Consider the following 16800-nt stretch of genomic DNA (forward strand, 5'->3'; position numbering starts at 1 on the left):
AAGAAAAATCAATGGGATTGGTTATTCCAAATGAGAATTGCTAATTGCTAAGCCAATACAAAATTGTGTTTAGAAGTATTCATTTCTTAATGTCTAAAAAATCGTTTATCACGAAGAAGAAATTATTTTTTGATATTTTTCAGTATTTCAATGAAGACAAATAAGGATGATATAACACCTATATTTTTCCTAATCTGAATTATGATTTTGCTTAGTGTATTAAATTGATTTTTATTATATAATTGAGAATATGTGTATTTAAAACATGGTACTAAAGTGTAATGTTTTTTAAATCTATTCAAATAATTTTAGAACATTCGTAGGAGATTTTGAATATGAGTATGACATAATATATTAAGAGTAGTAGCATAGTTAGATTGATTCTTTTAAATTATAAGATTGTTATTAATTTATCAATCCAAATGACCTTATGACTAATATAAATTATTAGAATAATAATAATAGAGAATATCTTTATTAATTGAATAAAATAAAAAATAATCCATTTTTTCTCCTTTCTCTACAAAGCAAACAGAACATAACATTGGGGAGGAGGAGAAGAAAAGTGGTGACTCATTATCTTCTTCCTCCTTGTTTTTCTTTTCCTTTCTCTCATTCTCTTCCTTTCTCTACTCCTCTCTACCTTCTATTGAATGAAGGTGTAGCAAAAAGGTGAGTTCCTTTTGTTGGTATTTGTTTTCTTCTCCAGTTTTAGGATGCATGTTTATATTAGCATCAACAATAGAACATATGATGATCATTGTATGTTAATCTATCATTTATAGATACTATTTCACATGATTATAGTGACTTTATGTTAATTAGGGTTAGTTTTTCCCCATTCTGTTTAGTTTCTAATAATACACTGAATTGGTTCTAGTGTTGGAGGAACACAAGTAAGCTTACACAGAGCTCAAGCATCTAACCATAATACTCAAGGTGAGAGAGACTTTGTTCTTAGCCATTGTGGTCTTGGTCTTTGTGTCATAGCATGGTGTGATGACCTCAAAGTCGGATGCAAGCTTGTATTACCTTTGTTTTTTTGTATAATAATTAATATTGAGAACAGTATAGTTAGTAAACCCATATTGATCAATGGTGTGATGGATTCTGTGAATGTTGTGATATCCTAAGTATATGTTTGTAAATAATGTGAATGTTGTGTTTGGATAGAATTTTATAGTTAAGTATAATTATCTTGATTTGTAGTTGATGTAGTTGAAATGAAATGATTGATGTTGATGTTACATACACTTAGGTATGTACATAAAAATAGAATGGAAATGTAATTTCAGTACGTATAAAAGATGTTTGACATACATACATTCATCATAACATTGGAGGAAGGTTTGTGGCAGAATAGAAAGATTCAAGATAGTAATATCTTAGGAAATGAATAGGGGTGGTTAATGATGGTGATTCATCATGGAAACCTTGAGGGTTGTTTGGGTAGGGTAGTCCAGTGATGGTCCAGGTTGATCCCTGTAGATCAGGATAGTCTTAACCAAGTGATTTCTGACACCCCTTTGAGTTATCTGGATCGGTGAGAGAGCTCCTGGTATGAGAGTCACCTGGTCTGATAGGTTTGCTTAGTTATTGTATTATATCATACAGAATGTCTTGTACTCCCGATTGCTTTCCAAAAGGAGTTGAGTTGAAAAATAATGGGAGTTGAGTTGAAAAGTGAAAGGTTGAATATGGATCCACATGCATTGCATTTGATATTGAAGTAGTTGGTGATACATTGCATAGTTTATGCACCATACTCATGAGATGATTGAGTTCTATGTTTGAGAAATGTGATATGTTTATTTATAATATGATTGTTGGTATTATGCTATAATCATTTATGTTATCTCATGTCGCTTATACTGTGTTATAATCGCTTATGTTGAGTTATGATTGTCCATGTTGTGATATATTATTTATATTATGTTATGATACTTAATTTTCATATAATTCCACATATTGTGCCTAAAAATGATAACTTACTCTCTCTTTGTTTTTGTATATTGTGTACTGGTATATCTTATTATCATATAGACAACAAGCAACATTTCTCCCCAAGAAATGGTAGAGGATCTGGTTCCTGTTAGTAGCATAGGAATATAGTGTTGGTGTGTGATTGGAATGATATGTTGGATACTTATATTTTGGAAGACTGGTAAATGAGTTACCTTAGATGTTATGTTTTACTTTACTCGGACTATAAGTTATTTATATGTATGCAACTAAAACTAACTAGAGATTGCATTCCTATAAATTCCTTTGGATCATAGTTATTATGCAGTTGTTTCAGGTAAAACATGTTATATATGACTTTTAGTCCGGACACTTTGATGGATATTATCACATGTGTTTTTATTATGATGCTTTAGAATGATAAAAGTATTATAAGTAAATATTTATACTTAGTCATGAAATGAGGACAATTATTCTTGGAAAATAATTTATGTGTTCACATAATTATAGAGAATGAACTTTAATTATTGAAGTCTTAAAAATATATTGTTATGTCATTTGGGTCATTGTTTTAATTAGAAACTCATAATTATTAAATATATCCACAATAAATAAAATCTATGAAGGAAGAAATTCATAGTCATAAATAGTTGTTGAGTAAGAAATTCTATAAAAATATTTTTTTTTATTCACAAAAAAATCAGGTTGTTACATATGACACCCTATACCTCTAAATATTCCTTAAATTTCGTTTTGGTCTAAAGAACATACTTGTCAAACCATTGAAACTTGAACGATTTCAGATGATACCCAATAAAGTAGTTACGAACATAAAGCCCTTTTGACTTCTCCATATGGCCACTAAGAAGGAAAATGTACACTATATTTTTTGGTTGGGAAGTGATTTCCTATCATAATAATGTTATAATAAAATTTTCTCTCAAGATCCCCCACTAGCCTTCAAGAATAACATAATCATAAAAAAAAAGAAGGTTCCCCTCACTTTGAGAAGATCCAAACCTAGCTATCTCTATATACTGCCTAGTGCCACTTTCAATACATGATAATACAAGAATAACGAAGAAACATATTTAATAAGTCACAAAAAAGTGAAGTTATGTTTCTTTAACAAATCTCAACCTAAGGAAATAGACTTTAGAATAAATAAATAACCATGGTAAATATGACAATAGATGACTACTTACACAAGAGCATAACCTTTAGACCTATAGACATCAAGAATGTGTGGACATAATTAAAAGAATGTATGTAACAAGAATCGAAGAGATGATAATTTTAAAACTTTCATTTGCAAAAAATAAAAAATAAAGATTGTACAAATAAATAAAAAAGTAGGTGCAAAAAAATCAGCAAAAGCAAAACACCCATCCATCATTTAAATAGGCCAAAGCCCAAGATTTGACTTGACCCATACACTCCCTTTTTCTTCCTGAAATCAAACTCAAAAAACCGAAGTTGTGAAAACATGGATCCCTTCATCCTTCGGCATATTCCATCATGGATAATGAAAGTTCCTTATATAGAATTCAATATTATCCATCTCCCTTTCTAACTTCAACAACAAAACTCAGATTTTCTCCCTCCATCTTCGCCTTCAATTTCTAAAACATTCCCTCATATAACAACAAAATCAAACTCAAGTCAAGAACAACAAAACCCCACTTTTTTTCTTCTATTAATTTTTCTTCTTATTACTCCAATTTCAAATCAATTATTATACTACATTACAAATTTCACATATAAAACCAAATAATAACAATGCATCGTTTCTGTTTTAGAACCAAACCCCTTATTCGTTTCTCTCGTCATCATTATCGAAAAATTTCATCATCTTCACCGTTACCGTCACCCTTACCGTCTTCTTCTTCTTCTTCAACTAGAAACCCTATTGATATACCTGATAGTAATTTAGGAAATTCCCAAAATGTCCCTTCAACTATTGCTAACCGTAATCATCGTCTTTCTACTCTTCCTCCTCAATCTACCTCACGCGCTTCCGTCATCGCTCTCTCCGCCGCCGTGGCCTCCGCCATATTCGCTTCCGTCGCAATTCTCTCATTGGATTACAAATCTGATCGCGGTAGTGACGTCGGAAAAGCTTCGAACCCTCTTTACACCGGCGCGGAGAACGTTATCCACAAGTCCGCTGATTCTTTCAACCGGATTTTCCACCACGTTAAGCGGACCGGCGTTGCGGCGACCGTTCTGTGGCAGTCGCTAAGCTCCGTGCTCTCCTCCGCCAACCACGAGGTTCGGTCTGGATTCGAGATTCGTGTTGCGGCGCTGCTTGCGGACATCGCGGCTGCGAATTCTACACGCAGGGCCGCGATTGTCGGCGCCGGTGGTGGCGCCGTCGTGGATTGGTTGCTGGAGTCGGTGGCAGTGGCGAAGGATGGAGGCGGAACACAGGCGGAGTCGGCGAGGGCGCTGGCGTATTTGATTGCGGACCCTAATGTTTCTGCTTCTGTGCTTGGAAGGCCTCATGCCATTACAAACCTTCTCAGGTTCATTTTCTCATGCCATCCTCGGCGTTCAAAGAGCAAGGTAATCGTTTCTCTCTATCTAGGTTTTTTTGGTGTTTAGTTGTGCAATTTTCATTTTGATAAGGTTGAAAATTGTAAGGAACCCTAGTTTAGGATTGGCATTGTCAAATTGAGGAATCAATTGAACTTAATCACAAGTGACTGTATTGTTGTCTCATAAATAGAGTTTTATCGTCCAAATTTTAACTGTAAGCGTAAATTATCATCAAAACAAGGACGACGTAATGGTGGATTATCATCCCATGAGATTTTTCTTTTGACTTTTTTAACACATAAGGTACTCAATTACTCATAACAAAGGCGTCCGGCAGCCCTTTCTTGTATTTGTGTGAATGAGTGTGTTAAACATTGAGGCACCATTCGGTGTTGTATTGTGTGTCCAATTTAAAAGTTTTTTTTTGCTGACAGATTCCACTATTATAAACTACGAATCTTATTTCTAAAACTTCAATTTTATATACATATACGTGCCATCTAGAATTTGATGTATGCCTTTGCTTGCATTGTGTTGTGTGTCATATGCTTTGTAGGCAAGTAAAAGTGTTGTTGTCTCATAAATAGAGTTTTATCTTTTAACTGTAATGGTAAATTATTATCCCAGGAGATTTTTCTTTTGACCTACTTTTAAATTCACAAGGTGCTCAGTTGCTCATAATAAAGGTAACAGAGCTTTTTGTATTCCTGTGAATCTATAAAACAAATACTATCTGGGTTCCATGTACGCATGTTTTATTTCTGGCGAATCTATAAAACATGAGTACCATTTTGGTTCCTTGTTGCATGTTGGGTTCGTCTTGGACACCAGTGTTTTTTAAGACATACAGCGACACACATCCAAATGTAAAAAATCATTTTCTGCTCTTACATGATTACAATATTATGAACTACCTTGTTTCTTAAACTTTCAATTTTTCGACTTTGACATTGGTGACACTGCTATTTTATTTTGTAGCAGCAGCATGCAAGACGAAGTTCGTTTGATACTTTTGATTCTTTGAAAGGTAAAAGCATGCTTGTGGCTGCCATTATGGATATTGTTACGTCCAGCTGTAGCAATGCAGAAATGATATCTTTTAAATCATCATTGCCTGGAAATGCTGAAACCAGGGACATTGCAGCAGCCCTACAAGTTATTGAGGAAGGAGGTTTGCACTTGGATGAGCCACCTGAAGATGAAGATGATGATGGAGGGACAGGAAAGAAAGGAATCGGAATCAAGATACTTGAAGGTACCACTGTTTTAGGGCTTTCAAGGACCAGCTTAGCAATGAAGTCTGATAACTCTAATTCTAGTCATGAGGAACTGTCGAATCATTCACCCACACCTCTTATTTATCGAAATAAGTATGGGAGGTTTGTAGCACAAAAAGATATGTCTTCTGCTGTAGTTCCTGGTCTTTGGGATGATTTGCACTGTGAACATGTCGCTGTGCCTTTTGCCACATGGGCATTGGCAAATTGGGCAACAGCGTCACAATTGAACAGATCTCATATTCAGGAACTGGATCAAGATGGAAATGCTATCATGTCTGCCTTAATGGCACCTGAGAGATCTGTAAAATGGCATGCAAGTTTGGTGGTGCGATTGCTATTAGAAGATCGCAATATACCTTTGAATGATTCTGTTTCTGATTGGAGTTCTAGTCTTCTGTCTACTATATCTCAGGCATCTAGGCATCAAGACATTTCATTGGCTCAGGTTGCTTTTCCTGCCTTTCTGTTATCTATTGAGAGATGTCCTGGGGCGCAGAAGATAGTGATGGAGAAGGGTCTTAATTCAATGAGAGACATTGTGAAGCAGACAACAAAGCATAAGCAGGTGCAAGAAGCAATGGCAAAGGCATTAGAACTACTTTGTACTGGGGACCTGCATCTGTCTCTTGAAGACAGTCAAAAATGGTCAGGAATTCTTCTTCCCTGGGTTTTTGGAACATTTTCTTCTGATGCTATACGATTTTCAGCTATAAAGATTCTTTCTCAGATCTTAGAAGACTATGGACCAACGTCTGTACCAGTTTCCCAGGGATGGTTAGCCATGCTCTTAACTGAAGTGCTAAGGTCCATCAAGAAAAATGATAAAGTAGCAAGTCAACCTAAAAGTGATGATGTGAAGGTATGGAAATATTTTTCTTTTTTCTGTGATATAATAAAATATTTTTATATTGCAAGCCAACAGTTTAGATGTGTTAAATTTTGCAGACGTCAATTAATAATTCGAATATTGCTTCTGCTGCACAAATTGCAAATCAGCTAGCTAGTGCTGTTGTTAACCTTGCAGCTAAGCAATTGAGAATTGCTTCCAATTCTGTGGATGCATCCCCATTGGCCGATTTTCTTGCTCTAGAACCTTTTTCAGCACCACTTAAAGTTTTTAGAAAAGGTAGCAGTGTGCCTAAATTAGATGCTGCAGATTCTGCCTCAGCGACAATGAAAGGAATTAAGGCTCTGACAGAAGTTTGTGCTGAAGATTCTCTATGTCAAGACAAGATTGTTGATTTCGGGATTTTATGTTTATTGAGGCGCTTTTTGTTGAGTGATGATTATGAGAAACTGGCTGCTATTGAAGCATATGATGCATCATCTAGAGTACATGAGGGGCAGGAGCGGATTTCAAATGTTGATGGGAAACAACCTATATCAGATACAAATGATCCATCTAGTGTTCGAGTTCCACCTACGCCTCATATTCGCAGGCATGCATCTCGACTGTTAACCATACTCTCATTACTTCCCAAAGTCAAGAAAGTCATCAGAGCTGATGAAACGTGGTGCAAGTGGCTGGATGATTGTGCTAATGGGAAGATTCCAGGATGCAATGACCTTAAAACACAAAGTTATGCTAGGGCAGTGCTTTTAAATATATTTTGCGATGACCAGTTTGATGGAAGGTCTAAAGGTGGAAACCGTCCTGATGGTGGTGTAGAAAATAATAAGAACTCGTGTCCTCGTTATGCTGACACGTTACTCTTGATAAATTCTCACCTTCCCCACTGGAGGTGCCCCAAAGAAACAGATCAACAGGGTACTTCCTCAAAAGACATATATGTAGCTACTTCTGCTGTTTGTGAGGATGGAACCAAACCCTTGATTGACAGCAACTGCTCTAGTTCTATCGGTTCAACTAAAAGCAGCGTAGATGCTAATTGTCCTCCACTAGATGTAGTTTTTGTGCATGGCCTCCGTGGTGGACCTTACAAAACTTGGCGTATAGCTGATGAAAAATCCTCAACTTCATCTACCTTGGTGGAGAAGATTGATGAGGAGGCAGGAAAGCTTGGAACCTTTTGGCCTGGTGAATGGCTTTCCAGTGATTTTCCCGAGGCTCGTTTGTTTACCATCAAATACAAGGTTTGCCTTAGTAAGATGATAAGATGTTTAGCTTATAAAACTTGCATTCTCTATTGCCAGTAGTTTTTACAGCTCTTTCAAAGCTTTCCTCTTGTGGGATCCCCTTCATGTGTATCCAACTTTTAATGGAATGTTTTTATGCAGACTAATCTCACACAGTGGTCTGGAGCTAGCCTGCCTCTTCAGGTTACACTTTTTCCTTATCCATTTGTTTGTTACAATTAGATTAATAGATTAAGAAACATCACAGTTTACTTATTTACCATTTGCTTGACTTGTTTATCAAATGGGAAGTTTGTGCATACTGGTTTTTGGGGTTTTCATCCTTTGGACCTTGTTAAGTGTTGTAAATAATGTTTCTTTTTAATGCTAGTGTCTCTGGCATTGCATTATCACACACTGACTTGCAAGTTGTTTTTGTCTGACAGTCAAAATTAACTCTATGCTAAGTATTTTTGGAGTTAAAAAAATGGCCCCCTTTTAAGACCTATGCTTCAATGAATTGTTATAGCTGTAACAAAAAAAATTGAATTGTTATTGCAGGGAGAGATTTTGGTGGATTAAGATTTAAAAAATATATTGCGATTTGAGTGGAGGGCTTGTGAGAAAGTTTCTTTCTTCCTACATCCTTTAGTTTCTGCATTACCAGTTTGCTATTGCTCATGTTCTTGTTTTCAAGTTACAGGCAAATGACAGTGATCTAACTCTTCTTAATAATCAAGTTTCTCCTTTTACCCATAGATCCCTTAAGACTTTTCTTCTCTTTTTGCTTGATGGATATCCAAATATATTTATCCATTTGAATTCTTCTGTACACTACATCCACTGCGGTGTTCTCTAAACCTTGACGTTTTAAATCCCTTTCCATGTATTGACTTCTCCAAAACAATCGCTAAAATTCACAACCCCCCTCCCTCCACATAATTGGGTAGGTGTGTTTCTTGCACCTATATCCAGTTGCTTTGTTTCTAGCTTGTCTGTAAAGCGATCATGGTTGTTTCCACTTTTGATTTACTCTAGAATAACCTTAATTCACTAAATGACTTGAAGGGTAGATATTTTTACTTATTCACTTTACAAACAAGTTCACTTTGGTGAAGGTTTTTCCTTGTTTTTTATTTACAATCTAGTTCTTATACATGTTTGTTTTGAATTTTTCAGGAAGTTAGTACTATGCTATTGGAGAAGCTTGTTGCTGCAGGAATTGGTGACCGACCTGTTGTTTTCGTCACTCACAGGTTAGTATAGGTGCCCAAGTGTTTATAACATATTATAAATGCTTCATTGGACTATTGAATATATATGCTCGTGTGTGTGTGTGTTTCAAACCGTGAAGATGCATAAGGTAATGTATGCAGATAACCTGTTTGGCTTCATGCACAACTTCTTAATGTTTTTATCACAATTTGTTCTTTCTGCCACTTCTTTCAATGATACTGTAGCAGTGCTCAAGATGACATTGGTTAGGGGCTATATAGGAGTATTTTATATTTAAGATCAGTATTGTTTCACAGTGGTACATAGTTTTGATGTCCAAAAGAAGTTATGGAATAGATTGATTCTCTGCTAGCGTCCTTCATTTTTTTCCTTCCACGTAAGCATAATTGAAAAAGTAAATCTAAACAAATGAAACTTATAGAGAAGAGCATATGCATACTTTTACAACTGAAGTAAATGGAAAGAGAATATAAAACAATCAAGTTTTTAGTTGGTGCCAATTATCACTCCCGTCTTAGAAATAACATGAACAAAACCTTATAGTCTGAATAGAATATATATGAAGACTATAAGCCTGAGGTGTGCTTCATGTATGGGGGGTTTATTACCTTGTGTCTTGTGAACATGTTGGTTCAAGTATTTTGTGGTTTTAAATTTCTTTTAGCTCCTCCTGCATCTCATCCCAGCATCCCTCGACTGCTTTGACCTTTTCTTATATAGCTTTCTCCTAGAAGTCCGTTTCTGATTTAATTTTTTAATTACAGTTTCCTAATCTTTTGAGCACCTAGTTATTTGTTTAACCAAATTGCACCTCACTTTTTGTCTCATGTGGTTTTTTTATTGTTTGCAGTATGGGGGGCCTGGTTGTGAAGCAGATTTTGCATAAAGCAAAGGAGGAAGGATTTAATAATCTTGTAAATAATACAGCAGGAGTTGTAAGTATTGACTCCTTAGTTAAATATATGCTTAAAAAATACCCTTTTTTAACTCTTTATTTTGGTTATAGGTGTTTTATAGCTGCCCACATTTTGGAAGCAGACTTGCAGATATGCCTTGGCGAATGGGCCTTGTGCTTCGTCCTGCTCCAACAGTTAGTATTTAATGTTACCTTCCCTTATTCAACAGAAGATGTTGATTTTATTATCTATCCCTTTTCTAATAGTTTTAGCATTTGGTTCGTTATGTTTTACAGATAGGAGAGCTAAGAAGTGGGTCTCCGAGACTGGTAGAGCTAAACGACTATATTCGTCAACTTCATAAGAAAGGGATGCTTGATGTCCTCAGCTTTTGTGAGGTAGGCAGCAGCTATGTTTTTTGTTAGTATTTATGCTGAAGTCGTTTTTGAGTTTGAGTTATGAGTTACTTTTTTTGCAGACCAAGGTAACTCCATTAGTTGAAGGTTATGGTGGGTGGGCCTTGAGAATGGAAATTGTATCAATAGAATCAGCATACCCTGGATTTGGGGAACTAGTTGTAAGTCTATTCTGAAATCATATCCCATTTGACAAGAAAATTAAAATGAATGAATAAAATATTGTCTGACTAATTTCCATTTTTAAAAATAGATTGCAATAAGTAATGACATTGCCATTGTAGTTTAATGATTCAAGTTTACCACTTTCATTTGGATGATTTTAATAGTGAGTTGAATGTGCTTTTTCTCATCTTAACCTGCTTGAAGGACTTTGCTGGAATTGAATTATGAATGCCCACCGTTTACTGTATAGCTTTCTAGTTCCATTTTATATAGTGGTTATATATACACTAGTATAAGCCTGTAACAGCAGTATCTATAAATTATTTTTTACAATTGTCAGAAAAAGCAGTATTATGTGCCCTTCTAGTATTGTGCCCCACCACATACTTAACCACAGCCCCCAGGTTAAGACCACAGAAGAACCAGCTTTTACCACTATTTCTAGCATATTAAAAAAACAACCTAGGATTTAAAACAATTGGAATATGGAATGGCTACAATTGAAAAGTTAACACTGTCCTGTGACACTTAATAGGAGATTTGAGTTGATAGATGCCTTCTTGTTTTGAGTAATTAGATTTGCCTGATTATAGATCACATTTTATTCAAGTGTTTCTGCAACCTGTTTGCAATGTACAATATTATCTTAAGGTGAAATTGTTTTGTGCTATTGTGGTTAAATGCATGCTTTCTTATTTATCTCAAATTTCGAAACAGGTTTTGGAGTCAACCGATCACATAAATTCTTGCAAGCCAGTAAGCCGTTCAGACCCTTCTTATACAGAGACATTAAAGTTCTTACAGAAATTAAAAGCAATGCACCTGAGTTGAGAGGTTTCCGCAGAAAATATGTGAATACTTAGGAAGCTAGGTAGGTGTTCCGGCGTGACATTTATAGGTCAAATGCATGGGAAGCTCATATATCCTTATGGGTTGGACTTGATAGCTTTATACCATTTACATGTTTAGTGGAACTTCAAGTTAGACTGTCAGATTTAGTGCAAATCTTCATTTAGATCTTGCTTTGGCCAACTTGTACATTTCCCATCCCTCAATTATTTATTTAATACCTCAAATTTCATGAATACTATAGTTTAGCTTACCCTTGGGGTTTGTACTTAGTGTACCTTGCACATAAATAGAGAGAAATTTTAACATGTATATTCATATAATCATATCTTGTTCTCAGCATCTGCTGTTTTTGGTCTTTACCCTTTTGATTACATAACTCAGGATGCATTTGAGGCTTGGACACTATTTTTAAAGTAATTCAAATTCGTATCTTCTGTGATAGATGATTGATATGATATGGTTGTTTCAAAATTACAGTAAAAATAACAGAAACCTCATCTAAGTAGAGGAGTTGTTTTCACCTCTTGGAGTGCAAACATAAAAGTTTAATGTTAAACCAGTTTCAACTGGTTGAAGTCTTTAATTTATTGTGTACAAATAAAATTAGTTTTTTGAAGGTTATATTAAAATGCTCATAGGTTTATATTTTTGAAATGTGATCGTATTTATTTTAGTTGTTAGAGATAAGAGGGGTGAATTTTAATTTATTTTATTAGTCAGAGTATATCTTCTTTAAGTGGTGACATTAAAATTCATTCCTTTAATTTTAAATATAACAATTTGATTATAGTAAGTGATATGTGTTAAAAGAGGTAGACTTAGGTACATTTCCAATTTTCACCTCTTGCTAAATTAATAAGTTACACGTTGATTAAGTTGTATCAGATTCTCATATGTGCAAAAATATCAAATGTTTAATTTATGTTAGAAATACTTATTGGAAGAGATAATCATATAATTCAAAAGATATTAGTTCATTACCTATATAATGAGATAGATATGTTTTAAAAATATATGTGATCAAATAAATATTTCTGATTTATATAAGTTATACTTTTAGTAACTACTTTATGGAAAATTATAAAGATACCTTCGTTATATAAAAAAAATCTATATTTCTTACTTTCAAAATTTCTCTCATTTCCTCTCTAGTCTTTTATTTGCATGATATAATCATTAAAAAAACACGTTTAGTGACATGCATTTAAATACATCTAAAACTAAAATCTAAGAGGTGTATGCTCAAAATTGTTCCATATTACATATCCGTATTCAAAATTTCAATATATAAAGAAAAGATATTCTACTTAAAGAAACACGTTTAATTACTTTTAATATTACTCGTACACAATTTTGCTATAAAAAATATTTTTCTCACCTTAAATTCATACTCTACTTAAAGAAAAGAAAAATCAAGTTAAATTTATTTTACCCAGAGCTTAATTTGACTTATTTAGGAGACTTACTTAAAAGGTTTAACATGTATCTCAAATACAAGGCCTAAGATCGAAACAAAGTTGATATTGATTATTTTTCCAAGGTGTGGTATAACATTTTAAAAACTTAGCAAGCAAGCTTAAATAAGCACTTTTTCATGATATTTTTTAAAATGTTTGAATGCATATTAGTGAATAATCATAACCCTAAACCTTTTGAATAACATATAAAATAAATGTAAATTAATAATGTATGAGTTTTATAGATTGTTAATATATCATTTATTGTCTATTTTTAATCATCATTGAGTTGCTAAAAAAATAGTACAAGTGAATGTTATATATTAACAATGTATGAGTTTAAAGATTGTCTATCTTTCATCATTGAGATACTAAAAAACATTACATATGAATGATAAATAATATATGTATAGATATTTATACTGACAATACATAAATTTTACATTCTTTAAATAAACTAAAAAAACATTTCAGCTTTAGTATCATAATTAAAATTTTAAAATACTATAATAATATATTTATGAAATATGATGTGTTATACTTAACCAATTTTTTCAATATTATCGTCAATGTAAAACTCAACGAAATATAAAACTCAATGACACCACATAAAACTCAAAAGTCTACATTACAAGAAACTTATATAATGTTAGATAAGTTTTCAAAAATAGTACTGTATGTCCTCAACAAATATTTGCTTTCTCGGTGATATTTGATGTAATTAATTAAATTTAAAAATTTAAATATTAAATATTTTTAACTATAAACTTTATGACACAAGATGTCTTCTGGCTTTGAAGCTATTATAGATTTCCTTCTTCATTTCACCATTGTTTCTTTGATAAAAAAAATGTATATACTGATAATATAAAAGTTTTTTACACTATTATCACACCATCAATTATCTATTTTTAATAATCATTGTTGAGTGAGAAAATGTTTCTTGTATGTTTAATTACGTTTGGAATAAATGAATGGGTTTGAATCAATGTTAAGAAATATGATTTTAGGGTTTAAGGTTTATAGAAATTGTAGTTGTAGAGACCTTGGAGGTGTTGTATACTTTTTTTTGACACTTAACAGTTTTGTTATCTTGTGTGTTTGTGAGTTCGAGTTTGGAGGAGAAATAAGAAAAATGAAAAGTTTTAGACTCATATGACAAATATATTTCATAGTTCCGAAGTATTTGTTGCTCGAATTTATGGAGAATACAATTGCTGTGTAAAATCTATATATTGAAAGTGTTATTTACAAAGGTATTTATACACTAAAACAAAAGAATCAGCAGAGTGAATAGTTCCTGAAGTTATGGGACTTTCTCAACAACCTACAAAAGACTAGGTAAAAGATATTTGAAGAATGCAGAGAGTGCGTATAATGAAGGATGAAGATATTAGGTTGTTAGCCCCCAACAAGCGCAAGGAGGGGACGAACTTGAAGCTTGGGACGAAGAAGAGCAAGACGATCTTCGGCTAGAGGCTTAGTAAAGATATCAGCCAACTGATCCATAGAGGATACATGATAGATGTTGAGAGTGCCAGATTCAACCTGCTCGCGGACAAAATGGAAATCTAAAGCAATGTGCTTTGACCTTGTACTGATGACCGAATTCTTGCTCATGAAAATTGCTCCCACATTATCACATAATAATAGGGGAGGTTGATGGATAGGAGCATGGATGTGGTGAATGAGCTGTTTGAGCCACAATAGCTTAGCGACAGTATATGTAAGGGAACTATTATATTTTCTAAAGACATATGCTTGAGCAATGTGCTCTACATATCCAATTTCACCTTCAATCTCATTTCTGTTTCTAGGTTGACTTTCGCCCTTAATTGCAAACTGACTTTCACCACCTCAACATGTGTGATGTAGGAGGAGTACATATTGAGGATGATTGATACAGCTGAAGCAAAGAGATGGTTATACATCATTACTGCCAAGAACTTAAATTTCAATTTGAATACATTTGTCAATAGCATAGAGACAATTAAAAATAATTCTGTTAGCAATGACTTGTGGCATAAAAGGCTTGGACATCCCTCAAATTCTAAACTTGTTGTTTTGAATGAAATGTTTTCTTTTATTCATAATCTTGATCTCATCCATATAAATATATCGGGACCTATATCTATCCCCTCTATCTTAGGACATAAGTATTTCCTTACCATAGTGGATGATAAATCGAGGCACATATGGTTGTTCTTCATGAAAGCCAAATTTGAAGCATCTTTTCTTGTGGAGTCTTTTGCCAATATGATAGAGACTCAATTTGGTGTTAAGATCAATACCATAAGGTCTGATAATGGCTCTGAATTTAAGTTGAATGTCTTTTATAGTTCTAAAGGCATTGTTCACCAAACCTGTTGTGTTGAAACCCTTAACAAAATGGAGTTGTTGAGATGAAACATTAACACATACTTGGAGTTATTGGGGCTCTCATGTATTAATCTTCCTTACCTAAGTGTTTCTAGAATTTTGGAGTTGCTCATACAGTCTATCTAATCAATAGGCAACCTTCTCAATTCCTTAATAATAAGTCACCTTATGAAACTCTCTACAACTATGAACCAAACCTTTTGAACCTTAAGGTGTTTGGATGCCTTTTTTTTCTTCCACTTTAACTCATAATAAAAAGAAACTTGATCCAAGAGCAAGGAAATGTGTGTTCCTTGGCTTCAAACAGGGAGTTAAATGGTATATAATGTTTAATTGTGTGAACAAAGAAACATTTATGTCTAGGAATATCAGGTTTTATGAAAATATCTTTCCTTTTAATAGTGAGAAAGATCAGTCTGAACAAGGTATGGATATTTCTCTCCATACATACTCTTACAATAATGAGGATAATTTTCTTGATCATAATTGTGTGAGTATGCCTAGATGTTCTAATGAATCTCAAATAATTGAGAATAATAGCAACTCTGATTTGACTCATATAGACAATGATGACTCTGACTTGAATGATATATATGAAAGTCTTGATTATAACAATGGCACTAATCAAGGTTTAAGAAGATCTTCTAGACAAAAGAGTGCCCTTAACTACTTGAAAGATTACCCTTGTTCTTTAGGTCTTAGTACATCATATGTGAATGATAGGAATATTAAGCTTCCTTTGTCTAAAGTCCTATCCTATGAAAAAATTTCATCCTCTCACAAGAAATTCATTTTGGCCAGCAGTTCCAATACTAAACCTGAGAGTTATGGTGAGACTATTAAGCATCGACAATGGATATATGTTATTAATACTGAATTGAATGCTCTAGAGAAAAACAATACTTGGATTCTAACCAAGATACCTTAGAATAAAAGAGTTAGTAGGATGTAAATGAGTCTTCAAAACCAAACATCATGCTGATGGTAGCATAGAGAGGCATAAGGCAAGACTTGTTGCTAAAGGGTATACTCAAACAACAAGTATAGACTACCTTGACACTTTCAGTCTTGTTGTTAACATAACAATTGTTATGACCATAATTGCCCCTGCCTCTATAAAAGGTTGGCATCTTCATCAACTTAATGTTAATATTTCTTTCATGCATGGTGACCTGGTTGAGAAGGTTTACATGAAACCCTCTCATGGCCTTAAGATTCCTAATGAGTCTCTTGTATGCAACTTGGAAAAATCCCTTTATGGTTTGAAGTAAGTAAGCATGTAGTGGAATGTCAAGCTCACGACTGTGTTGATTCAACTTGGCTTTGTTCAATCAAGAGCTAATTACTCTCTTTTTACTAAAATTAACACCAAGGGATTACTGTTATGCTTGTATATGTAGATGATCTAGTTATTGCAGGAGACAACCTTGATGAAATTCAAAGTGTCAAAGAACTACTAGATAGAAAATTTAGAATCAAGGATCTTCGAATACTTGAGTACTTCCTTGGCATTGAAGTGACTAGGAACAAGGATGGAATCAGT

General features: G+C 33.8%; 1 protein-coding gene across 4 annotated transcripts; it reads left to right on the forward strand.

The window, feature by feature from the left end:
* LOC109347649 lies at positions 3430-11775 on the forward strand. Of its 4 annotated transcripts, none has more exons than XM_019587597.1 (10): positions 3434-4527; positions 5479-6639; positions 6726-7874; positions 8019-8060; positions 9036-9112; positions 9943-10027; positions 10099-10182; positions 10285-10386; positions 10467-10565; positions 11287-11775. In XM_019587597.1, the coding sequence occupies exons 1-10, from the start codon at positions 3742-3744 to the stop codon at positions 11398-11400; spliced, it is 3699 nt and encodes a 1232-aa protein (XP_019443142.1). In that variant the 5' UTR covers positions 3434-3741; the 3' UTR covers positions 11401-11775. The 4 variants fall into 4 exon arrangements, with proteins under 4 accessions (XP_019443146.1, XP_019443142.1, XP_019443145.1 ...); XM_019587600.1 differs by having other exon boundaries at positions 5485-6639; XM_019587598.1 differs by having other exon boundaries at positions 3435-4527; positions 5482-6639.

This window comes from Lupinus angustifolius, chromosome LG05 (genome assembly GCF_001865875.1).
Source record: "Lupinus angustifolius cultivar Tanjil chromosome LG05, LupAngTanjil_v1.0, whole genome shotgun sequence".
Taxonomy (NCBI): Eukaryota; Viridiplantae; Streptophyta; class Magnoliopsida; order Fabales; family Fabaceae; genus Lupinus; species Lupinus angustifolius.